This window comes from Tiliqua scincoides, chromosome 11 (assembly GCF_035046505.1).
Source record: "Tiliqua scincoides isolate rTilSci1 chromosome 11, rTilSci1.hap2, whole genome shotgun sequence".
Lineage (NCBI taxonomy): Eukaryota > Metazoa > Chordata > Lepidosauria > Squamata > Scincidae > Tiliqua > Tiliqua scincoides.
In genome coordinates, this window is record NC_089831.1 from 15,891,974 (window position 1) to 15,919,204 (window position 27,231).

General features: G+C 45.9%; 1 protein-coding gene and 1 pseudogene across 3 annotated transcripts in view; both read right to left on the bottom strand.

Moving 5' to 3' along the window:
• The window catches only part of KIRREL3 (kirre like nephrin family adhesion molecule 3), a 193,704-nt gene that overhangs the window by 82,665 nt on the left and 83,808 nt on the right, over positions 1-27,231 (bottom strand). For all 3 annotated transcript variants that reach the window (XM_066639822.1, XM_066639821.1, XM_066639820.1), the window contains exons 4-5: positions 7,878-8,026; positions 6,261-6,388 (exon numbers count right to left, since the gene is read on the bottom strand). In XM_066639822.1, the coding sequence (XP_066495919.1) occupies positions 6,261-6,388; positions 7,878-8,026 (277 nt within the window). The remainder of the gene's footprint in view (positions 1-6,260; positions 6,389-7,877; positions 8,027-27,231) is intronic.
• Positions 6,565-6,683, bottom strand: LOC136662664 (5S ribosomal RNA; annotated as a pseudogene).

Here is a 27,231-nt window from a genome sequence, read left to right on the forward strand (position 1 = left end):
TCCTGGCCATCTTTAAGTTGCACAGACAGCTGTTCTCATGTGTGTATATTTGTTACATTGCATCATGACACTGCTGCACTCACAGAATTTTGCCTTTTGATGTAAATTCAATGCTCTGAGAGGCCACATGTCTTCATCTTGAGAACACAGAAGATATACTCTCACCCCCCAAAGAAGTTTGGATAATTTTCCTCCGGGGGGGGGCTCATAACTTCTGCCTACTCAAGGATTCAAAGCACTGAGATGGAATTAGAGATTATGGGGTGGGCCACAGCTCAGAGGTACATACAGGTCAGCCCTCAGTATCCATGGAAAAACATGTTTCCTGGACCCCCACCCCGATACTGAGATCTGCAATGGGGGGACTTAGAGGACCTCCGGAGGTGGTGTCCAGAGGTGTTCTGAGGCACAGGCCACCTTGTGCTTCAGAAGCTCTGCTGGAGCCTTCTGAAACGCACTTCCAATTTAGCGGAAAACCAGAAGGCTCTGGCAGGACTTCTGAGGCTTGGGGAGGTCTCAGAAGACCTCCCAGATGCACCCTCTGGTCACATCCAGGAGATCCTCCGTTAAAGGCTTGCGATCCGCCATGAGTCAAATCCGCAGATCGCAAACCTGTGAGTGATGAAGACCAAATGATGATGTGGTCAATGAGGACCTTCTGCATGCAGAAGGTCCCAAGTTCAGAATCCTCCTTGCTTCCTCTTCTATTCCAGCCTCCCTTTCTCAATCTGGGGGTTGATAGGATGAGAAACAGTGAAGATGGAGACTCCTGCATGTTCCACTGTTTGAGATAACCACCCCAATCTGTTTCATTAATGGGCTGGCCTTGCCTGAGGATAGACTGGGCTAGAAACGTTTTTAAAAATAATTTGGTTCTGTTTAATACTCTCCAGCATCAGACTGGAATGTATCTGTGCCAATTCAATTATCTCTCTGGGTAGAATGCATCTCTAGCGTGGCGCTAGGTAACCTGTGAGTTCTGGTGCCTTAATGGAATGCCAGGTGTGGCAGAAAACCCAGTGCAGGCCCCAGGAGGAGGGTGGCCAACCCAACCTTCCTGGAATAGAGTTTGCTTTCAGACTCAATTGCATGCAGCGAGAGGTCATTCCACTCACAGATCCCTTACATGTGGAGATTCTCTGCAATCCTCCCTCCCGGTTATTGTGCTTCTGTGAAGTGCTTGGTTTGTACAGATGTCTCCAGCAATTCAATTTAATGAATAGCTTAGAGAAGAAAAGAGATGACAGTCAGTTATACAGCCAACAGTGTGTAACCGATATGGTCTTGGGGCAGGGATTTATTTGGAGCTGGAGATCAACCCCAGGAATATTTCTGTTGTGTAGATTAATATAATATTTATCTAAGTATTAGATAAATTAGATAAACAGCCTACCTAAGTCTACATATCTACAAATGAATCAATAAAACAAATAAAAGACAGGTGCTGGGTTATCCATCTCTTTGTCACATTCAGGTGTGACAACAGACTGATCCAGGCACCCAAGTTCACCACTCCATTCTTCTGTACTTAAGTGTGCTCTTGACAACCTGAACTTGAATGTGTGATCTGACCTCAGTGAAACATACTCCATTTAAGGGGCTATATGAGTGCTCTGTCGGTGACTCTCGGGCTATATGACTCTCTCTCTCTCTCTCAAAGAGAGTCTGATCCAACAAAAAGCTGACGGAACATACCAAGATACAGGTCTACAGAGCTTGCGTCCTGAGTATACTTTTGTACTGCAGCGAGTCATGGACTCTTCGCTCACAACAGGAGAGGAAACTGAACACATTCCACATGCGCTGCCTCCGACGCATCCTCGGCATCACCTGGCAGGACAAAGTTCCAAACAACACAGTCCTGGAACGAGCTGGAATCCCCAGCATGTATGCACTGCTGAAACAGAGATGCCTGCGTTGGCTCGGTCATGTCGTGAGAATGGATGATGGCCGGATCCCAAAGGATCTCCTCTATGGAGAACTCGTGCAAGGAAAGCGCCCTACAGGTAGACCACAGCTGCGATACAAGGACATCTGCAAGAGGGATCTGAAGGCCTTAGGAGTGGACCTCAACAAGTAGGAAACCCTGGCCTCTGAGCGGCCCGCTTGGAGGCAGGCTGTGCAGCATGGCCTTTCCCAGTTTGAAAAGACATTTGGCCAACAGTCTGAGGCAAAGAGACAAAGAGGCAAAGAAGGAAGGCCCACAGCCAGGGAGACAGACCAGGGACATACTACACTTGCTCCCAGTGTGGAAGGGATTGTCACTCCCGAATCGACCTTTTCAGCCACACTAGACGCTGTGCCAGAACCACCATCCAGAGCGCGATATCATAGTCTTCCGAGACTGAAGGTTGCCAACAGGAACAGGATGTCGGTGATATATTATATCTGGGTTGGCCCATTCACACATGCACAGGATCATGGGATGTTGCAGTCACCAAACCACTCCCGCATGAGCAGGAACCAGGCCCAAAGAAAATTTGAACAGCCAGCTGATTTATTCTCCTGGACTGCTTCCAAAAATTACAGGCGGGGGGGGGGGATTTGTTAGACCCAATTTGCACGCACACAATGCAGAGTGAGGCAGTTAACCCCTCTCTATGCCAAAACCCTCACTGCATGTAATAATAAGCCAACAAATCAGGGAGACATCTGCCTGCAAGCGGGTGCACTTACTACATGCAGTGAAAGGGTTATTTTGCATGGGGAGGGAGTCTAAAATGGGATTTCCCACCTGCAGTTTGAGGTAGGACAGTCCAGAATTTCCCCACCTCATTCTGTATCACATGCAGATTAGATCTTACTCTATGAAGGTTGCTCACAAATTAACAGCATAGTTACTCCCTCCAGAACAAGCTATACGCAGGCCCGTATAGAACAGTGGCAAAGTGCAGTCCCTCCAGGCCCAAGGATTCCGGGGTGCTTTAGACCAGCGGCAAAGAAAGGCCTCTGACAGCCACAATGCTCTCTGCCCAAACTTTTAACCGCAGCTCTCTGTAAGCTAAGAGGGCTTCACAAAGAGAGCTCAATGCAGAGATGGTTTACAAAGTTCCACTTGCCACAAAGAGGTTAAGTGAAGCCTTGGCCTTTGGTTAACCCAGATGCTGCTCATAATGGGAATCAATTCGTCTTGTATTAGGGCTACTTTGCAAAGAACCCCTTCCAGCAACAAAACAGGGAAAGCGCTGTGAGTACCATGGAAACGTGTCCTTTCAGTTTTTATTAGACCCGTTACATGAAACAGCCTCCCTGACCTCAGCCTGGCTTAAAATTTCCTCTCTTTTTTTCTTTTAAAGAACTGAGAACTTCCTCCACCATTCCACGCTGGCATCCATCGACTGCCGTCACCGCTTGGCCCCAAATCCAACATAACAACTATTTATCATGTTATTATTTATCACATTTTGATACCACCCTTTTTACAAGGAGCTCAGGGTGGTGTATGTGGTTTCTCCTCTCTTTTTGCCAGTACAACAACCTTGAGAGGTATGTGAAGCTGAGAGAGAGAGAGAGAGAGAGAGAGAGAGAGAGAGAGAGAGAGAGAGAGAGATTGGCCCCAAGGTCACCCAGGAAGCTTCATGGCTGAGCATGGATTTGAACCTGTCTCTTCCAGGTCTAAATCTAATTCCCGAACCCTTGCTACTCCACCCTTGCTTTCTCAATTACCTTCCCTTCTTCCTATTGTGACATCTAAAACTGGATCAAACGTTCCCAGGTCCAGACCCAGAAACTCTTTTCATTGTTAAATCATGCGCCCCTTATCCTGGCACCAGAACAGTTTGCATTCCCCCAAGAACAAGGAGATACAGGCAAGTAAAAGGGTTCTTGAGCAAAGGTATAGCAAGCAGGGGCAATGTGTGGGCTGTGATCATATGCAAGAGGTTCTACTGCATTCCACCCAAGATTCTAAGCCCCGCCAGAGTAGAACGTCTTATCGAGTCGTAGCTCTGTGGTAGACCACCAGCTCTGCAGTTTTGATCCCTGGCAGTATCACCAGAAAGAGCTGCAAAAGAAACCTGGAGAGCTACTGTCAATCAGTGCTGAGAATACTGAGCTAGATGGACCCAGGGTTTAACTATGTATATAGCAGCTTCATTTGGCTTCCCAAGTAGCTCAGTGTTCATTTTTTTTTTTCATAAGCAAATAAGTTCCAGCCCTTACGGCTATGAAGTCATCAGTCTCTTCAGATTTGTATCTTGGCAGAAGGGTCCGAATTGGGTCCCGATGCTAAAAGATTTGGGGACCACTGGGTTAGGCTGCTCCTGTTTCTCAGCCTACCTCACAGGGTTGTAGTGAGGATAAGGGGGAGGGAGCCCATGACACAGAGAGAGGTGTTCCTGCTGCCTGCAACTTTTAATAGTGGTTCACCAAAATACCAAGCACCTTTCAGCAGGGTTGTCAACCCTTTGGTTAGGGTTAGTTGCTTTTTTTATTTTGTTGTTGTTAATTGTTAGCAGTGGAGGACAGGGATCCTACTAGACTGTGAACCGTTGTGTAGAAGAGGGAATTTCAGCAGCCACAGGCAGAAAAGCAAACCCTCCCTGCCGAAATGAGAGCTCTTGTGCATTAAACGTTGCACAGTATATTTTGCAAAATGGTTTCATGAAGCCCATACGTTACTGAGAAGAACTCACTGTTCATACTGGTCCAGAGAGAGGCAGAGAGCTACTCCAGGGGAAAAAAATAAAAGCAGCCAAGAAGACATAAGAACACGCTTAGAGACTGACCAAAGAAACCAGGGGCTAAAAATACAGCCCCGCATACCCTGCAAGTCAAGGATCTAGAGAATAACCCAGGGAACTGGAAGAACACAGACAACTGCCAGCAGGGCTCAGGCAGAGGGCATTCAAGATGAATAGCTATTGTTGTCACCTTCTGCTCTGGACACCAATCTCATGACTTTAAATCTCCTGATGCAGCAAGTAGCCATAGCTCCCTTGGCATAAACCTGCCACACACTTCTTCCTTTGCCTGCTGGCAAACACATCTGGCCTTGCTTGTCACACCAGATGAAGAAAGGAATGGATGATTCCTTTCTTGGATCGTGCAGACCTGGCCATGGTGATCCATGCCACGGTGACATCGAGGTTAGATTATTATAACGCACTTTATGTGGGGCTGCCCCTGAAGACGGTTCGGAAACTGCAATTAGTGCAGAATGCGGCGGCCCGTGTGGTTACTGGAGGTAGGCGGTTTGACTGTGTCAGCCCGCTTCTCCAGGGGCTACATTGGCTGCCCATTAGTTTCCGGTGCTGGTTTTGACCTTTAAAGCCCTATACTGCTCTGGGCCAGGGTATCTTAGAGATCGCCTACTTCCGTACAATCCGGCTCGTCCTCTTAGGTCATCAGAGAAGGCCTTTTTACAAGTGCCGCCGCCTAAGGAGGTATGTGGGGCGGCGGCTAGAAATAGGACCTTCTCAGTAGTGGCACCAGCACTATGGAACTCCCTTCCCCTTGACTTGAGAATGGCTCCCTCTCTTGAGACTTTTTCGGTGAGGCCTGAAGACCCTTCTGTTTAAACAAGCCTTCTGAGTTCATGGCCTTTTTAATATCTTTTCTACATCTTTTAGTATTTTTTTTACTGGCCTGATTCCTTATTATCTGCTGCTATATGCTCTTTTTTTACCTGACTTTTTATCTGACTACTGTTTTTATCATATCTGTCAATGTGTTATTATGTTTTTATCTGTTTGCTAAATCATGTTTTAATCTGTTTTTAACCGTTGTAAGCCGCCCTGGGTCCCTTTGGGGAGAAGGGCGGGGTATAAATAAAGTTATGATGATGACGACGACGACGGCGGTGGCGGTGGCGGCGATGACGAAGACGACGATAGGACAAGGGAGCAAAGTGGCAGAGGAACCCATGGGTGCCCTGTCTCTGCCACAATAGGAGATTTAAGGACATGTGTCTGGTGTAAGAGTGGACACCTCTATGAACAAAAAGGCCGAGGAGTCCTGGAGGAGGAAGGTCTTTTGCAACTGAGGGGCCTCTCTGGTGATCTGCCACTTGATGGATTCTTGTTCCAATTCCACACTGTGGAATCTGAAGTCTGGAGTCCAATGCATGCCCAGAAATGTCTCCTGACTTTGTGGGTGGTCCCATTTTGACTACAGTCTGATTAGCATGCAAAGGTTGAGTTCATTATTATGGGGATAGATGTGCACTGTTTGCCATCTGGTGCACCAGTGAGGTTTGGCATTGCCTGCGCTCACCTCCCCAACCAACTCATTCACCCAAACACAGCCATCGGGCATCTTACCACGCCTGAGCCCCGCTTCATCCAGACAATGGTCAGAGATGGGTTTCCAATCCAGGCACAGTTGAAGATGGCGTCTGACCCAAGATCAACCAGGAGGGACTGTGGTTCTGACATCATGCGTGGACCAACTGTAAGAAAATGAGATAATCACGGAAAGGGTCGCGGCAGCGTAAGCCAGCTAGCAAACTATTTCAGCAAAGCAAAGATTGTTGAGGGTGGAGCCCTCGTGTTTGAATTATGTCCTTTTACCATCAAAACAACTGGTTAGTTGGCAACCTTCAGTCTCGAAAGACTATGGTATATAAGACTATAGCACCCGGTATTCCGAAGCGGTCTCCCATCCAAGTACTAACCAGGCCTAACCCTGCTTAGCTTCTGAGATCAGATGAGATCAGGCATGTGCAGGGTAACAGTTGCACCATCTCAAGGCCTGGCGCTGGCAATTTTCCTAGCACAAGTGTGCTGAGTTGCAGGCATCTCAGCTCACCACAGCTCAGTAGTGGCCAAACACACCCTGAAAAGTATCCCTCTCTATTGGATATCATTCTTCCCCTTCTTAAAGCCTATATCCTCAACATGCAGAAGAAATGGAAACATGATATGTCACCCCCTGGGGTTCAGTTCAAGTCTTTCACAGGCATGAATACACATTATCTTCAGGAAGGATAATGAGGACTGGGGCAGCCGTTGGACAGCTCCAGAACTGAAGGTCTCTACAGAACCTGTGAAAGAGCTTCAGGCTGTTCCTTTTAATGGCTAACAGCCCAACCCTAACAAAAGTTTAACGCTGCAGTGAAGCGGTGCTGGTGCAGCCTCTGCTGAATCCAGTGCAGGAACAGAGGCTGCTGGAGATCTCTCTGAGGTGTCCCCTTCACTTTGGGGCAAGCCCCAAGTTGCTCTAGGGGTTTATTTGGACTTGCAGCAGCAAAATGGCTGGTGCAAATCCGAGCAACCCCATGTCAGGAGAGTAGGCCGGGGGGGGGGATAGGATAGGGCAGAGGCCTCTGCTGCCTTTTCTGCCACCTTCCAGGCCTGATTAACTCCCTCCCTGCCCTCCCCCACCCTATTACACCCCTGCCCATCTCTGTTTCACCTTTCCCCCATCCCTCCGCCTACCAGCTCTGGCAGGTGCTGACTGCTGACTAGTAACGGCCGGCCTTTCCAGTGGTGCCAGGATCTTTTGCACTACTGCAGTGTGTCTGAAGGCACGTTCGCAATAGTGTGCTGTCCTGCCAGTGGTAGCCAGTTTAGAATTGGGCTAACCTTAGTTAGACCCCTAATCAGGATTCTAACTTGTGGTAGCCAGTCTGGAGCATGAGTGCCAGAAGTGGCCTGTGCAGCAAAGGGTTTGCGGCACATCTGGTCAGGACAGGACAGGACAGGACAGATGGGTCAATAGTTCTGCTGGAGTCAGGCTACGCTTCTGTGTCCCTCTGCAGTGCTGTGTTAGTGCTTGTCCCTGTTTCAGTAGACTGAGGGGCCAGCATGAGCCTGCAAACACAACATCCTTAAAAACCATTACCTACCCAGCTATTTCACTAGAAAGGATCCAGTCCAAAGTTTTTAACCTATTATTGGCCAGTGCTCCTGGTGTTTCTGCAGCTGGGTTGTACTTACAGTAGACATCTACTGTCCTGCTGATGTTGGTACTCCCCAAAGCATTCGTCACTTCACAGGAGACGGGCTCAAAAAAGTAGGTATGGTCAACAATAGTCTCATAGGAGTCTCCTGAGGCTTCCTTTATAATGTGTCCTTTCTTGGCCCACCTGCAAACAGAATAACAGAAGTGTGTGAAAATGGCAACGGTTCATTTTTATGATACGTATAACACATGCCTAGGTCAAGACGGACCTTTTCAGTGGTAATTCTCTTACAAATAGCAGGAGGAGTACAGTTACCACTCCTTAATTCCAGCACTGAATTTTTTTCTGATGGGTATTTATTGGTGTCTCCCTTGAAGTCTTTTTAAAGACTGTGAGCCTCATGGGGAAAGGGAAGCACTTTTCCTTTGTTTTATTATGCAAACCACTTTACAAATTTTTTTGGTTGAAAAGCAGCCAGGGCAGAATGTAAAACATTTTTGTGGGCCCCTACCCCTACTTGATGAGCAACCGCAGCAAGCCTAGGCTGATGGCAACATGCACAAAGCATGGCACGTAGAAGACGATGGTGCTGTCGTGATGACATCACTGCCAACCGCTTCCAGGAGGCCCAATTTTGAGCCAATCAGACCTGGGGCGGGCAGGATACCAACACAGAAACACTCCACTTGATGCACCAGCCTCGCAAGATGCATGTGAGGTGCTGGCTGTGGCAGCAGATGTGCCTCTCGCTGGTCTAGTGTGGCCTCTGCACATTCAGGGCCTGATTTTGAATTGCCCTAAGGCCGGCCCTGAAAGCAGCACATATATACTTTTACTGATAATTATTACAGATAGCAGGACAGTGAAAATATCCAGCATTAAGCATCACATCCTGAGGTAGGTCTGATGCATATTAATTGGAGACAGTGATTTACTAGAGATGGATACCAGGAAAAAAAAACCCGGACTGTCCCTGGTAAACCACTGTCCCTATTTTTGTCTTTTGAGAATGCCTTGCCAATGTTTTGTTTGCGTGAACCGCCATACTTTGGGGTTCACCTTCTTCCTCAGTCTCTAGCAGCTAAATGGGAAATGGAGGGGCCTTGTTCTTTAGTTCACACACAAACCCGCCAACGCAAAGGCACCATGTCGTGCACAGAATGCCATTTCACATTCTGGAGAGGCTAATTTTGAGCCACTGATGATATGATGACAGACAATTATGTTTAGCAATCCAGAAAAATGCAGCAGGAGCAGAGCTATTATTGCTTAACATCACTGCCTCCAAATTTGGGATTTGTGCCTTAGTGTAATTGGCTGTAACAATATTATTTTAAAAACACCACTTTAAAAATGTTTCACTGAGAGGTGGGAACACCAAGGGGGTCCACTGGGGGGGGGCTTTCCCCAGGCCCCTCTCTGCAACCTACACAGGTTGGGTGTGGGCACCACCTTCAACTCAGGCAGCAAAATGTCTTGGGAGAGCCTTGCAAATTACTTAACATATGAAGCAGCATTCCTGCAATGGCATTTTGAGAAGCCCCCCCCCCCCAATCACAGCTAGTACAGGCTTCTTCCAAAAGCATGTCTTATGGTCCCCCTGCATTTATACAGTGCCCTTCAATATACATGCAAATGTAAACCTCTTGCAGTTCTACCCTCACCACTGGTCAACGCTGCCTGTGAGATCCATCCTTTGGGTCTCTTTTGTCATGACAAAGCCCTGTTGCCTGACTGCAGATGACTCAAGCTGCAGTCAGCGTGGAATTGTAATGTGTTAGAGGTAGAAAATGTTGCTAAACTATCTCCTGGGGTTGAGACCATCTGTAATGCTGATTCCAGCTAAGCCATCTTAGAAAGTTCATCCATCTCTGCTACCCGAACAAGGCTTCCTTTAACTGACACTTCCTTAATCTAGTTATATAACCTGTTGTTTCTAGGAGGGTAGTAAGATAGTCAGCAACTGCTGTTATCTCAGAAGTTACCAGTGTCTGCATGACTTCAAGCAGGATGTTGACATTTCAAAACGCAATTTCCAAATGAAATGAGAAGAGGCTATATAGCTCAGTGGGATTTACATTCTTTGTACGTTCTTCAGCATTTTTAAACAAACAGTGCCAAATAGCTACAAAAATGACCAGTGGAACCCCCAGCACAAGTTGACAGCTTAAGCATGCACCACTTTCTAGTGGATCAATCTCTCACAGCCCACGCCTATGCAGTTCTACTCAGAAGTAAGTCCACTGTGTTCAATGAGGCCTATTCAGCGGTTTCTCTAATGGTGTCACTAGACACACTCAGTGTGTCACCCGGTGTGGGAGGCCAGCACGTCACCCCTCATGACGGACTTCCTCTCATGCAGTGGGCAGGTTAATGTCCTGGGTGGTGGGTGTTGTGATGCACCCTTGACACACCACCATGGTTTTTTGGCTATAACATTTGATAGAATAGAGATCTTTCAACACGGTTTGTTTCACTGCATTCTGCATGAACTTAAGCATCAAATGATATATAAAATAATGCTATTATTCAAAAATACCAAGATTAAAATTTTTTAGCCAGTGGTGTTGTCACCACCATCCCTGGGCACATCACCTGGTGTGGCCCGCACCCTCCTAGCATCACCACTGGTCTACTCTCTGGAAAACGTGCATAGGACTGTAGTCTTTTAAGAGGTTTCTCTTATTAAGGCACATGGGTGCACGTGACTTATGTCTATGTGTATGTGAGAGAGGCTTTCGGCAGCATGCAGCGCTGGTGCCAGGCTATTTTGCACCAAAGCAAGGCTAACTACTTGCATCTCCCCTGATGTGACTGTAAGATTAAGAGCACAATCACAACCCCCTTTCCAGCACTGACATAAGGGCAAAGCAGCTCTGAGGTAAGGGAACAAACATTCCCTTACTTTGAGGAGGCCTCTGTGAGCTACACTCAGCTGCAGGATGCAGCACATTTCCCATTGGCCAGTGCTGGAAAGTACTGACATAAGGGGTTAGGATTGCACCCTAAGCTATTTCTGCCCAACACTGCATATATGCAACAGTGATAAAATCTGTACACCTGTGGGCTGAAGAGAAATGGGTTAAAAATTAAGTACATTTTCACTTTTTATGTGTATTGAGATATTTATCTTAAAATAAAATAAAAAAATTGTCAGTTGCTTGTTTACATGGGTTAAAAAACTACTAATCTGTATAAGACTGTGCCCCTCAAAGGACAGTACAGCGACCCTTTGAGGTCTGTGCCTTAGATAGCTGCTTAGTTGGCCTAATGATAACATCGGCCCTGGCAGCATGACTGGGTAACAGGGTACCTTCTGCAGCCATTTTAGAAAGGTGGAAACAGAAAACAATAAACACACTGAAACTGACACCTCTTGACTGATACTGCAAAATTTATCTTGTCTTCAAGGAAGATCCATCTTACCAATTTTCCCCCCAAAATGCAGAGCTCATCTTTCCCTGAGAAATGTCAGATCTTACAGAATCTCATTTGGCTTCCTGTGAAGATTCTTGGATATTTCTCCTTGGAAGCACCCTTGACATTTGCTTTGAATCTCTCTCTCTCTCTCTCTCTCCCCCCCCCCCCATTGAAATTTCACTGATAACTTTCAAATTCATCTTAGTTTACAAACACCACCCTGGTGTGAAAGGCCAAGCCTTGAAGAGTCATCGACTGTCTTATGGTGGAGGCGGGTTGAGCCATCACGAGACCTCGGTCACAACCAGTGAAGGAGCCTTCATCCTCCACATTGCAAGAGACTCGCCACAAAGAGACTCACCACAAAGCCTCCCAAACACATAGACCAGAAGAGTCCTGATTTGAATCCTGGCTACAGTGGCATCATTAGGAGGTGTGTGTGGGGGGGTGCAGATTGTACTAGGTGACGCCCTCGGGGATGGTGGTGGTGAGATTACTAGTGTCCAAAATTTTGGAAACCTTTTGGAAAATTTGTATTTATATATCACTGGAAAGGTAATTTAATGCCGAATGCAATGAAACAAACCATACTGAATTATCTGTATTTTATCAAAAGTTATAGCCAAATAACCAGAAACGAAAAACACAACTTCCTTATGTAACAAAAAGTGGATTTCCTTCACTCAAAACTGACCAACGAGACTGATTGTTCCGAGAACCAATGAGGTGCTGTATGACACAGCAGGGAACGAATAAGATGTTAGTATGAGTCACCTCTCATTTACATGTATCAGACCTAATACTAGAACTCTTATTCAGTTGTGTGAATGTCATCTAGTTGGTCACCGATTTGTTGGTGACCTGGACTGTTATATATTAAAATAAATAAAGTGAATGGGGATTACACCAACCCTAGTGATGCCACAGCATTGAGACTGTGTGTATGATCTTGTAATTTATTCTGCGTGGTCTGGTACAGGCGGAGGCCCACCATGGTGGTGACATAATGAGCTCTTGCACTGGGTGACGAAAACCCTAGCGATGCCTCTTCCTGGCTATTTGTTACCCACATCCACCGTGTTTTTAAATCCCTGCTCAGCATGGAACAAACAGAAGTGAGTTGGGCAGTCATAGCAGGTTCACTGGGAAACATGGGGAGTTCCAGGCTTGGAAAAGCAAAAATCTCCACAGGGCCAGGCTTGAAATGCCTGGCAAAAAAACACAGCCCAATGCCTGCCAGTTCATGAACTCAGGCTGTCAACATCAAAAACACCGTTGAATTCCCCAGGGCTCCCCCTCCCCCTTTTTTTAATCAAAGGGAACTTTATCCCTTTAAGGCAGTTGAAATAACATTATACTGGAAAGCCAAGCTGGCATTTGGAAAGAGGGGGGGAGGGAAAAAAAGCCATTGCAATGTGAAAATTGTCTTTGAGGAGAAGCTGTCAATCCAGCACTTGAATTAAACTGCTGTTTGCAAAACAATAAGCAAATGTGACCTAATGGGGCACCATCTGGCATCCTGCCACACTGGGGATGTCAGAACTGTGTGAGATGAGATCAAGAGGAACAGAAACACCAACTGTGGCAGCATCCGAGACCCGGTAAAATCCAAGGCCAGCAGAATTCTCCGGGGAGGTTCAACTCGCTCATTTCTGGTTGACTTTTGCTTTACTTACGCTGACGTGCTTCCAGAAAGGAAAGGGAGGATGCTGTTTGGATTAAAGATGGCAGGCCTCACCTTTTCTTTTGCTGGTTCCCAAAGCAATATGCTTTGGGGATACTCTACTCCTGCTTGCAGAGAGCAGCACTTGGATGTGTTTGGTGTTCCATGGCTCAGAAACCAGGTGGGAAATTTAGTGGCACATTAACAGGTGGGAGAGGCAGAAAAAGGAACTTTTTTCATAATGAAGAACAGCAAGAGAAGCACTGAATAAACAGTACCATGGCTCTCTTCTGGTAATAATCAGAAAAGCAAATACTCAGCCTAGAACAGGACAGCTCAAGACAAATGCTTAAGACATGAGGAAGTTGTCTCTCTTCCTCAATTTGAGCACTTCCACAGCAATTGCCGCAAGCATCCATGTTACCTGACATGCTTTCAATTTATATCCTGCCTCTGTTCCATCATGGAACTTGAAGTGGCATACAACGAGTTTTCAGGTGGTCTCTCATCCAGGAATGGGCTGCATCCAGAACTGCTTATTAATTTCAGCAAGGTTTCTGCATCATTGGCTTTCAGGGTATCCTCCAAAAGGAGGTAACATGTAAATGACAGACCCGAGTCCTTAAGACGCGTGTGTACACACACCCGAGTGGTCCAAGAGAAGTTCGCCAAACCCACGCACAGGTGCTTGTGGTATGCACATTGGTCACTCATAGATTGCAGCTGGGCCTGTGTTATCTGCGGCTTCAGGACCCACGGATTCCAGTATCCAGTAGAAGGTCACTTCTGGTTTTTCATAAAAACTGGAAGTGATGTTTCATGCCCTTTGAGGAAGAGCCCTGAAACCCATGAATTTCATTATCTATGGGGAGTCTGGAATGGAACCCTCACAGATAATGAGGGCAGCCCTGTATGTCTGCTGTAGGAATGTCGCTCTAACAGTGGACTGTGCAAATAAAATATGGAGCCCAAGTTAGGATCTTAACAATTAGATCTTCTCTTATAAATGTCAAAGAGACAAAGAATGTTTATACACACAAACACAGAAGTCCTCCCATATCCCAAGGGGATATGTTCCTGGCCCCCTGAGGATACAAAACTATGGATAAAAGGGGGCCCTATACTTAGGTTGGTGCCAAGCACTCGTATCTCTTCCTTTGCAGCCTGTTACAGAACTGGAGGAGGAATGCAAGAAGCAGTAAGCCGGAATGCTAGAGGAGGGAGAATAAGAGAACACTTAAAGGAAGCAGGAAGCTTTTTGCTTCCTGTTAGAATTCTGGCTTGCAAGCAAGTTTGGCCACTCCTGTCCTAGGGAATCACCAGTCTCTGATTCTCTTGTCCACACTTCCACTTTAATTCTGTTTCCCCCTTCCTCTTCCAGTAATGTTAGTGCAGGAGGAGACACAAGCAAGGCAGTGATGAAAGAGGAGAGTGGGAAAAGCCGAGGTACCACCCTGCCTTCATTCATCCATCATCTGAGGTCTGCCTCATGGATGGGATGGCCACGTCCATTTTCACCACACATCTGGCCCATACGGTTTTCAGCCGTAGGAAATGGGCAGAATGAAGGATCTGGAATGGTAGCGAGGAATGGGGTCTACAAAGCCTGTTTCATGAAATCTTGGTTAAATATCTGAATAGGGTGTGTGTGTGTGTGTGTGTGTGTGTGTGTGTGTGTGTGTGTGTGTGTGAGAGAGAGAGAGAGAGAGAGAGAGGGAGAGAGAGAGAGAGAGAGAGGTTTCACACTCCGACTGATGACACAAGCTTTTTGAAAGACATGTATTAACCGTACAGATGTGAGCTCAATTTGTATGCATTTATCTCCTTTCTTCACTCATTTATCTTCACGCCTCCAACAGATGCTGACTAGCCATTTCAGCTTCCAACCACCCCCCTGCTGGGTGACTGGGGTGCATATGGAAGTAAATCAACTCCCTCCCCTCTCCCTCTACCCTCTTTCTTTCTTTAATAATTAATCCAGTGACTCTGCTTTTATTTTTGGCCTTGTATTTAGCAGGCTTACAAAGAAGACTCACTAGGTACACAGAAGGCAGCACACACAATTTTTTTTTTAACAATAAGAGCAATACTTCAACTTTTAGAGTGCTTCTCCCCCCCCATCAATGAGCTTAAAGAACTTCACATTTAGTCTCTCACTCATTCTTGCAACAAGCCTCCAAAAACAGTGATTATTATCACCTCTGCTTTTACAAAGGGCAGGCTGAGAGGCAAACAAGAGAGGAGGCCTTTGGTTGATTGGAGTTTGCAGGCTTCCCTTCTGTCATGCAAATACAGCAAACTCTCCATTTAACAGACCCAGGGAAATAATGTGAATGCACCAATATGCACCATGTGCACTGAAATACATGCATTTGAATTTAATGGCCTTGTGGCATTAATGGAAACCCTTCCCCCCTAGGAGTCCCGTAAATTGAGGGTCACTGTACAACATGCATGAGCTGGTGGGTGGGAGATCCAGATTGGGATGGTTGTGGGTTTTCTTTAACCCTTTGCCCCCAAAGAGGCTGGAAACAAGGGGACCACTGTAACTGAGATGTAATGTATAATAAATTACTAGCATTCTTTAAATACTTAGCATTTTGGGGAGTTGCTACCTTGATAACACCCTATCGCCTCCATTGCAAACCCTCACTTGGTGGCCTTGGGGAGAGGGGTCACCGCTGGGGAGAGCTGGGGTTGCCTGAACTTACTCCATCCTATAAGAAGTCGCAGAGACTTAGAAAGGGGTCTGCACCAACGGTTTATTCGTGTTAAATTCTTTACACTCATCTGGCCCTCATTACATCACAGGAGCCAGTGCTGTGTCCATATATAGAGATTCCCCTCTGGTCCACTTCACAGGTGCAGGGGTGTAAACAACCTTACACCCTCTCCAGGGCGAGTCCTCCCAGATGAGTAGGACACTCCATTCTGCAACAGGGCTGTCGGAGCCTTTCCCAAGTCAGAGACAGGTCTCAGCAAGAGTGCGGAGCTGGCCAACCTTCCGCCAGCTCCCATCCCCAGGACAGAGCCCAGGGAGGAATGCCCTCTACCTCTGGCTGCTGGACTCCTTATGAACCCAACAGCCAGCCCTGAGGGCTCCACCCCTTCTGGCCATGTGATCAGCCTGGGTCCTACTCCCAGGGAGACCTCCTGCCTGGGGGCTGTGTCCTGGAAGTACGCTCTCTGTTCCCCTACTCCCAAGGAGACCCCAGCTCCCAAGTAGACCTGTGTCACTGCGGCCGGGCCTGGGTGACACACAACCAGCTCATGTCCTTTGGGCATCCAGATGGGCCACTCAACTGTCTGAAGGCCTCCTGCTCTTTCAAATGTCTTCATCTTTTTCCCTTGCAGCTCCTTGAGACGGGAGTTATCCCAGACCGTCTACATGACCCCACCACTCTTATTTTCTTCAAACTCCTCCTTACAGTCCAACAGTGACACACCTTAATCCTCATTCCCTACTATATCAAAGTTTAGTAAATTTAACTGAAGTAACAGCATATTCTTTCCCTGCTCACCACTGCCACTGTTGACTCTCTTATGTGTATCTAGGCTGTTAGCACCTTGAGGTAGGCAGTCTCTTCGCTCAGTGTAAAGTACCACATACTTTAATGGTGCTATATGAATAAATAGCCTTCCTATAGGGTAAGAAATAATGATCATCATCACCACATTGCAGATGGAAGGGAGAGGCTGGTGCTGCGAGAGAACAGGCCACTTAGTGAGTTCGTGGCAGTGGAAAGATTTGGTGGGGAAGTTCTGAGCCACAGCTCAGACTTTTAACCAGTTTGCTTCACTAGTTCAAAATTACATGCAGTTAAGGCCTGATATGAAGGGGCCCTTGGGCCACGTAGCGGGAATGATATAACCTAGTAGTAGCTTTATCCAGCAGGAGAAAGAAGGTGTATAGCAACCAGAAGAGAGGAAGGAATGGGGGGGGGGGTTACACATAATTATAATGCCACTGGGCTCAGTGGCTGATCCAAATGTTTTGGTGGTCCATGGGATATAATTTAGGGACCTCTGATCTAGAGCTACAGCGAAAATGTATTAACCACCCCTCCTCCCATTTTGCAGACCACCATCTCTGCTTCCCAGTTGGACTTTTCCATGCTAAAAAGCCACCTTTGTGGCTGCTTCTTGGATATACAGAAAAAGCTTCTCCTGCTGCTATCCCATAAACTCAGAAATGGGAAAAGTAAATGAGAAGCTTGAATCCATGAAATGAAAGAAACCAAAGTTAATTAGTTCCTATCAGCATGATTACAAAAAAGCTTCAGGGACTGAGCACCTAATTGTGTAGAAAGTTCCATTTGGGGTGATTAAGTTCAAGGTGAGTCATTTGCGGGGCTCAACAACCAGACTCCTCCCTTCTCTCCCCCCTCCCCAGTGTGGGAAGCAATCTGCTCTTCAGCCTGCTACCAGACTGTGGGGGAGACATTCTGATTCTCCCAGCCAGCTTGCAATCAGGTTGCAAAATGCAGATGGGCTTCTTCTCAAAAGTGGAGAGTGGCATGCCCTATAAATACCAATGCCAATGACAAGGAATCATGTGTTTTTAGTAGGAACACTTCGTAATTCAGTGTATGACTATGGTACCCACTCCACCTTCCTGTTGGGCCTGGACTGGAACTGCATGAGTCCTTCTCCTCAAAGACACTATTGGTGACTCCACACCCACTTAAAGCTGGAGGGGTCATTGGACTTAGTGAGATCTTTGCTTAGGAAGAATTGAGTTGTCCCAGCTTCAGACTCTCAAAAATCTCCCTGGAGCCCCTGAAGCACAGGCAGTGGTAGTTCCAAGCAGAGACCCATACTAGGAAATACAAAGCTTTTGTGGCTTCCCAGCCTTCAACCTACTCAAGGAAAGGTGTCTAAACCAGCACATGCTCTGGATTAGGGCCCTACTATCACTGTAGGAATGGGTGGAACAACAGGGCTCCTATAAAGCTGATCAGCTGGGGCTTAGCTGTTGAAAAATGCAGCACCTTATTCAGACTGGCTGTGAATAAACCACAGCAACACCTCTGATAAATCTGCATCCTTCAGTATGGGTCTTTACAGTGTTTTTCATCCTGGCTTGATTGAAAGCCATTATAGCTAATGGAAGCAGAGAATTCTAGGTAGAGCAGGGTAATGAGAGCCTGGATGGTGTAGTGGTTTGGAAGATGGACCTGGAAGATCCAGGTTCAAATCCCCACCCAGCCATGGTGCTTCCTGGGAGACCTTAAGCCAATCACTATCTCTAAGCCTACCTCAACAGGGTTTTTGTGAGGACAAAAAAGAGGGGAGAAGATATGTACATCCCCCCCCCCCCCAAACTCCTTGGAGGAAGGGTGGTATAGATATGTGGAAAAAAAAAAATTAGTAAGCTCTCATTTCCTTCAGTGGTGTCTCCTTTAGCACAGTTTCAGTGGTAAAGTAACAGTAGAGCCCTAATTCCGTTTCCAAAGCACCCCAACTTTAGAGAAGGACTGGCTGGTCCACTTTGAGAGAGGTTTACTGTATCTAAATCTAGCTCCTGAAGTGCTGGACAGCTACCTGAACTTGCAAATGAATAAGGCATGATCCTGGGCAATTTTCAAGGCCAGGACAGTCTACTTGACTCTCCATGAGTTTCTCCGTGGCCCTGTTCTCCCTGTTGGAAGAATCTCTTAAAACTGGTTTCCTCTTTAGGGGGAAGAAGAGTAGCTTCAACAGTAGACACCCCCTCTTGCTGGGAATCAACCCAGGGAGCCTCCCACACCCGGCTGACTGCTAATCAAGAAAGACAAACAACATTGGCTGGTTGAAGTTGCAAAGGAGATTCATTTACTCACGGTTCATTAGAAGTATGGTTACAGCATCTGATTGAGATCAGAGGTTACTCTAACTTAAAAGATAACAAGGCCCTGAAGCTGCCTCGTCCTGCATGTGCCATGTGGTCAAGATGGCGGCGCCAGCAGAGCCCTGCTGTGTGCAATCTTGTCTGGTCAGTGGTCTGTGAGGAAGAGAGGGCGTGCTTGGAGAAGGGATAGTTATTGTGTCTGGGCCACGCCCCCACATAGGTCATCAAAAGGGGACAGGTAAAGTGTAGGGTCACTGGGCTATGGCTTAACCCTTTTTAGAACAGTATCCTGCCACCTCTTGGAAGCAGACAGAGTTGTACCAACTCCAACACTCCCAAAGGCCACATCATAACTTCTAAGCTTTCCCATAGCACCGGACGATGCTATGTGCAAACAGACAGAAGCAAACCTTTGGGATGACTCACACTCTAGTCCTGTTCATGAGACATGCACAGTAAATGTACACATGCATGTGTGTGTAGGGCAATGATTTTCAACCTTTTTCATCTTGCGGCACACTAGCAAGGCACTAAAATGGTCATGGCACACCATCAGCTTTTTGACAATTGACAAGGCACACTGTGCTGTCAATGGGGGCTCACATCCCCCAATGCTCCTATTGATAAATGACCCTCTCCCAAATTCCAGCTGCACACATGGGGACCATTCACAGCACACCAGTGTGCCACAGCATAGTGGTTGAAAATGGCTGGTGTAGGGAGTCATGATTGTGCCTACACACTCTGCTCTCCATCTATAGTGGTTCCATAAAGACCTTGCATGCATACAAATGCACCTGCCTAGGCTTGTCCACACGAGGAAACCAGTCAACAGCAACAAAGAGCTTTGTTTTTCCTGCAACAGACTAACATAGTTCATAAGAACATAAGAACAGCCCCACTGGATCAGGCCATAGGCCCATCTAGTCCAGCTTCCTGTATCTCACAGCGGCCCACCAAATGCCTCAGGGAGCACACCAGGTAACAAGAGACCTGCATCCTGGTGCCCTCCCTTGCATCTGGCCTTCTGACATAACCCATTTCTAAAATCAGGAGGTTGCGCATACACATCATGGCTTGTACCCTGTAACGGATTTTTTCCTCCAGAAACTTGTCCAATCCCCTTTTAAAGGTGTCCAGGCCAGTTGCCATCACCACATCCTGTGGCAAAGAGTTCCACAGACCAACCACATGCTGAGTAAAGAAATATTTTCAAACCCCGGCAGCATCTTCTAGGACAGCTGGAAAACCCTGGAGATAGCTATGAAACCCTGCATGGAACCCTGGAGCCAGGTCATGCTGACAGTCAGCATAGAAAATATTGACCGTGATGGACTAGATTGCTGAATTTGTACTTTGGGTCCTTTCTATCTGAGGATTCAGAACCTGTGAATTTGACCCATCGCAGGTTCCAAGCCCCCGGTTATAGGACCTAATGAGGACCTCTCAGTCATGACCTCACCTTCTGAGTCACAGGGAGGTCAAGCACAACCTCCCAGAGCCTCAGAAAACATTTTTGACCATGGATTTCTTTATCTGCAGTTTTTGGTATCTGCGGGGGTTCAGGGAAAGGAACCCCATGGATGCTGAAGACTGACCTGTAAAAGATGGTTGCCTGCATTCATAGAAATACAACATGTAAACTGGGAACACATGGAGCTGTCTTGTTGAGCTCCAGCTCCAAAGTTACATGGAAGTGGGGCAAAGAGTTGAGAACAGAAGGTAGAGCTGCTCCTCACCTCTTGAACCAGCACTGAAGCAAGATGGGAGAGGTGGTTTCTGCCTTGACAATGTCAACAACAACAACAACAACAACAACAAGAGCTGGAAAGCTTTTTTGCCTGAACAGCAAGATGAAGATGTATCAGATAATATATAGCAGCCTCTCCTCCCCCAAGGAACACTCTGGAGAGGAAGTAAAGCCCTAAGAAGACAGCTGCTGGGGGAGTTGCCAGCAGCTGTTCTCCTTCATGGACAATAATGAACCAGTAATTAGCGCAAGGAAGAGTTTGCAACCGACAACTGAGAAGTTAGTTAGGCTGACAGTTCCGTAAGGAATGATTCAAGGCTTACATGACAACCGCAAAAAAAGAAAAGTTTTTTTGTTCACAGTGTTCCCATGGGCCACGTGAAAGAACTGGAGTTCCTCCACCTCTGCTAGTCCATCCACGGCTCAAGGACAGTGACTGTCTCAACAGTATGGGTCTCCCTGAATGGTTCAAGAACATGGAGGTAAGTGAATGAAGATACCTTGTGTGTGCACTGAGGGCCATCAGGGATTCTGGTACCCTCATACTACAAAGGCTTTCAAATTTTCTTCATTATGGAAACCATTTCCACATTGACTTGACTGCCAGGGAAAAAAATGTCAGCGTGCTTTGTGGAGGACTCTGTGGCAATGGACTCACTCAGATCACAAAGACACTGGTGAATTCTTTTGAGATCCACCTTGTGAAATCAGTGTGTGCTCTAGAACACATTCCTGCAGGGGAATAGTTTCTTTCAAGGAAGTCTGTCCACTGGCATTGAGTGTTCCTTTGAGGAACTCCTGATACACTTCTGCAGAATGCCAGATCTGGGACTCTGCTTAAATCCTCCACTGTCATTTTTTTTTTTACCCCCTGAGGTCTCAGGAGATTACGAAGGGTGTATATCCTGTAGTTGTGCTGTCCCTCTTTCTTGATGGAAAAGCAATTTCTCAGCTAGCCCTCAACACAGCTCCTCAGAGAGATACAAGAATGGGAAAGAAAAGAGTTATAGATAATATAATCCCGCGCAGCAGTTATAGATAATATCCCATGCAGGATGCATGTAAATAAATGCACTTGAAATTAGGGCAGAATAAAAGGTGGCAGCGGGACAATCTGGGTTTCCATTGCTCAAGAAGGACTCTCCAAGCTGAGACACCAGCTGTCATTCTACCCTGGTAGTCCCTTCCTCTGGTTACTAAATCTTTATTGTGACAGTTCCAATGACAACCTCCCTTGGGAGTCTTCCATTGCCCTCCTTAATATCCACCCAGCTTCATTATCTCTTTCCTTGGCTTGAGGCCATTACGCTTTGTCTTATGATCTTTGGAGATTGTGGACAATTCCCTCCATTCATTTATATTGTTGCCTTGCAGGTATTTACAGACTGTGACTGTGTTGCCCAGGGTTGCTTCTAGACTATATAAATTTACCTCTCCTAGCAATTCCTGAGATGACTTGCCCCATAATCCTTGTGTCATTTTTTTTCTTTGCTGTTGCTCTCTTGCTAGTGTCCCCCCCCCCCACTATTCTCTTTAAACAGAAACAATATTTCAGGTGTGGAAGCTGCAAGGCTATGCACCACATAGATAATACCATGTTCTTAAGTGAATCTGAAGCCTTCTATAAATCAGTTCCCAGTCAGAGGAAATTTCACAAAGAATAAAGCAGAATTCAGGGGAAGTGGGGAGAAACACAGAGAAAGGTAACAAAGTGCACAAGGTTACCCAAGTTGGATTAAGAGATGCATCATTTGTAAAACAGTGTTTTAAAAATACACTGGGCAGAGGGATGTTTTTCCCCTCTTGCACAACACCAGAACCAGGAGACATTCACTAAAATTGAGTGTGTGTGTGTGTGGGGGGGAGTTAGAACAGACAAAAGAAAATATTTCTTTACCCAGTGTGTAATTGGTCTGTGGAACTCCTTGCCACAGGATGTGGTGATGGCATCTGGCCTAGATGCCTTTGAAAAGGGAATTGGATAGATTTCCGGATGAAAACTCCATCACACGTTAAAAGCTCAACAGGTTAAAAGCTGTGATGGGTATATACAACCTACTGGTTTTAGAAATAGGTTACCTCAGAATGTCAGGGGCAAGGCAGTGGCAACAAGATGCAGGTGTTTTGTGTCCTTCCGGAGGCATCTGATAGGCCACTGTGAGATACAGGAAGCTGAACTAGATGGGCCTTTGGCCTTATCTAGCAGGGTTTTTCTTATGAAAGGCTTTAACTCAGCGATAGTGCACATGCACAAAACACCCAGTTTCATTCCATGGGAGGGTAGAGAAAGACTTCTGCGTGAAAATTCTATAGAGCTCCTGTCAGTCAGAGTGCACAACACTGAGTTAGATGGAGCAATGGCTGGACGCAGTATGGCAGTGTCTTAGGTTCAGATGCCATACTCACAGCATCTTTTCCATCATTCCTCTGAAAACAGGTACAAGAAATCAAGCTTAAGATAAAATGTTTTCAGCATTATTACTGTCTTCCTACCTTTTGCTTCATTCTCCAAATCTATTTATTATGGTTGCTATTATTTATTATTATATGCCTTGCTTATCTCACTGAGGGAGGAAAGGCAGGATATAATGTTTTAAACAAATATATATATCCTGCCTTTCCTCCTGCAATCAGGAAGCCCAGGACAGCTTATGACATATGGTAAAACACAATCTAGGGCCCAGTCCTATCCAGTTTTCAAGGGCCGGTGCAGCCGTGCCAATGGGGCATGCACTGCATCTTGTGGTGGGGCAGCAGTCACATTGTGGCTGCACGGGGGCTGGAGAATTGGATAGGATTGGGTCCCTAAGCATTAAAAAAAAATAAAACCACTAATAAAAAGGCAGCAATAAATATAAACAAAGGTAAAAACAACAAGGCTGAGATCCTATGTACACTAACCGGAAAGTAAGTTCCATTAAACTGAATGGGGCTTATTTCTGAAAAGACATGCATAGGATTGCACTCTAAAAGCAGGAAGTGGAACACAACCGTTGCTTTTAATGGCAACGAAAACCAAACAACAAACAGAAAAACAAAGCAACAGTAAAACCTAAGAGGGAATGCTAGCTGGAAAATGAAAGTCTTAAGCCCCTGCTGAAAGGCCAACAGGAAGGGCAGACATCTAACTTCAAAACTGAGGAAGTTCCAAATTTGTGGCACTGCCACAGAAAAGGCCCTTGACCTTCTGGTTGACAATGTGACAGCCACAAGTCACAGCACACAAATGTATAGAGCAGTGTTCCTCAACCTGTGGATCGGGACCCACTAGGTGGGTCACGAACCAATTTCAGGTGGGTCCCCATCCATTTCAATGTGTATTTTATTTTTAATATATGAGACTAGATGCATCATATATATGAGACTTGACTGCATTTGAGGAAATGTTACAGATCTCTACTTTTAACAGGCCACGATGTATATGCTTTTAACAATGATAGTCAATGGGGTTTAATTGTGGATAGAACTGTAATACATTTGGGGTATTTGGGGAATTTTTTAAAAACTAATTAGCAACTGCTTGGGAGGGTTAGGAGGGGTCTTTATTTTAAATAATTTTTTTCAACATACTAAGCTTTTAATTTTCTTTATTAATTGATTTGATTTTGGCATATGGGGGGTGTTAATTTTCCTGCTTGATGATGTCACTTCCAGCCACGACATCACTTCCAGGTTAATGACATCATTTCTGGTTTGTCCAGAGAGATTGTCATTCTAAAATGTTGAGTACCGGTGGTAAAAGTTTTGAGAACCACTCGGATAGAGAATATAGAAACAGAATAAATTCCACATTAAAAACAACGAATTTGCCAGCCACCCCATACTCAAGGCTGAAAATCCTACATGTGGAAAGGAAGAGAAGGGCCACAAACCCCTTTCATTTGCTTCAATGCATGTCTTCCCGTGATGCCTTGCAAGTAGATCAAGGAGCATGGGCGAATGGAAAGAGGTGGGATGAAGTGGGTCACTGTAAGGTTTTGCCTCTCAGGAATGGATAAGCAGCAAGCTGAGTTCTTTAATCAGTTTTCCCTTGCTGTCACACCCGTCTGAGATTTTCTCCCTCCCGACATCTGGGAGTTTAGCTGAGCAGAGGAAAACCCCCAAACCGTTTTACACCCTTCAGTGCTGACTTCTCTGATGGAAATAGGTGTTTTCACAGTCTCTAAGTCTTCCATCCTCATAGGATTGCTTCTTGGTCTCATATTCATGTGACCACGGAGCTGGATATAAATATCTCCTTCTCCCTTGTAGTCAATAATGCTGGAAGGAAAACAGGGCAGCGATTCTGATCCTACTGTCAGTTAGACAACATTTTCAAAGTAAGCAGATAAGAGACAGAAGCTGGATGGGACAGCTGGGAGCTTAGAGGAAATGAGTAAGCAACCACTGCGCCATCCCTGCACATTCCTCCCTCTTTCCCATGAAGGCTTGGGGCTGATGTGAAGGAATCCGAAGACAACATTGATTAAATAACGTGATTAGTACAATTTTGGTTTTGGGTTGAAAACTGCTGACCTGGTCAAGTTCAGGGGACTGTGATCTAGCTGACAGATTGGTTAATGACCCAGGCAAGTCTAGACATGCAATAGAATGAGGAGGTCAAATGACCAGTACCACTTCAGCCTACAAGTAGGTGATGCCCCTTTTGAAAAGTCTGTCTGTCTGCCCGTCCTGCCTGCCTCCTGGCCTTGGTCAGATACCAGAGGGTACTGACCCCTGATGCCCACTTTGAGTCCTTCCAAATGGACATCACATCCCAATCCATTTCTTACTAGCAATTCCTTATGGATTCCTGCCCTCCCTTTTCACGTCTGCCTCTCTTGATTAAAAACTGTGTGTGTTGCTTTCAACCTTCTCATGTTCAACCTTCTAATGCATCTGAATCTCATTTCTGTTATTTTCCTCACCCATATTTTCTAACCTCTCCCAGCCCCTTTGTATTTTTATTTATATATTTCTGCCCTCCCTGGAGCATTGCAGGAGCACCTCCCGGCTCGGCATCTTCTGCTAATTTAATTGGCGTGCATGATGGAGGCAAACACATTTCCGTCAGGAAACCAGAGTTCTGGTTTCAAGCTTCAAAGGAGATTTTATAACCAACAGTGCGAAAACAGTGATTAAAAATATGAAAAATACCTTGGCTCAGTCTTTTTAAGTATTAAACAGTTAGACATGAAGGCAAACGTGGATTCTTATAAAAAGCTATTTCCCCAGAGGAATGGTGTGGTGTTTTTCTGATGCGACAGATTATTTTCCAGGTTGAAAAGTGCAAAGCTGGGAAACAAAAGCTAAAGGAAGAGGCAGGAGTTTGTTTGGGGATTGCCACTAGATGTGCCTTTAAAAAAGAACTGTGATTCAGGGACCAATCCTATGCTCGGCTGGCACCACACAGTACAGCAGCGCCAAAACGGCCACCGTTGTATCCTATGGGGCCAGAGAAGCAACCAACATTGGTTCCCTTACCCAGTGTAGAGCCCCAGTAGGTCTACTTGAAGTTGTGCCCGCTATTTAGCTGGTGCAGCACCGAGAAGTCCCATGTTGGGCTCCGAGGCCTGAAAGGGGGATAGGATTCAGTCTAGTCAGGACCTCGTCCGTGCCTGGGTAGAAGAACACTTGGGAACTCCAGGTGCATTTCCCTGAGATCCATGATGAGGAAAAGAGTGGGATTTAAGTGTAATAAATAATAATATAATAATAATATAATACAGGTATTTCTATACCGTCTTTCTTGGTCCTCAGATTTCTCCTTAGACTTTATTCAAGGCGGTTTACATAGGCAGGCAATTTAAATCCCCGTAGGGATTTTTACAATTTGAAAGAAGGTTTCTATCTTTCAAGAAACTACAACATTCAGATGTTTCTTTCTTGATCTGGTCGCACATTCTGGCCTCCATCCTCCCACGCTCAGAGCAGACGGAATAGCTCGGCTCAGCTTGTCAGCTGCTTCAAGGTCGCACGGTGCCGGTGGCCTCGAACTGGCGACCTTCGGATGTTATCTTCAGGCAAATGGAGGCTCAACCCTCTAGACCAGACCTCCTAATATCAAATAAGCTTGATATTAGAAAAAAATCCGCACCCCATTAACTGTATAAAGAACAGACTAACAATTCTGATCTCCAGTATTTCCAATAGAAACACTGAACTTACAATAGGTGGAGACACACAAATATATATACACACACACCCTATTATATTATTGATTTTCTTGCAATTTGTATGTTAATTTCCACTAAAAATGGCTCAACATTGCCTGGTTTCCCCTGCTCTTTTGCTCCTTTTACTTACAAGAGATTTTCCATTATTATTAACTCCCATACTGTCAATCCACAGATTATATGTTGGCATAGCTGTATCTGTCCCAAACCTAGCAATTACAAGTTTTGCAGCTTAAGAACCAAGGGGGGGGGGGAGAGAAATAATGCTAACATTGATTTAAACCTCTTAGTTCCCGATGGTTTCCAAGTGAACAGAGAAGTGCCAGTTGGACTATTCCTGGCATTTTGATGTTTTTAAGATATTCATCATGGTGGAAAACACTTTGTTGTGTAAAAGGACTGGGACTTTCCACATCATCATGGTTTATTTGCAATGATTGTTGAAGGCATTTGCTCTGCTTCTCCAGCCTGGGCTGACAGAATGAAATAAATCTGGAGCTAGAACCCCTGCTAGGGAGGGAGTTGGATTCCACCAAATGCAGCCTCCACCTAACTCCACCTGTACTTTGT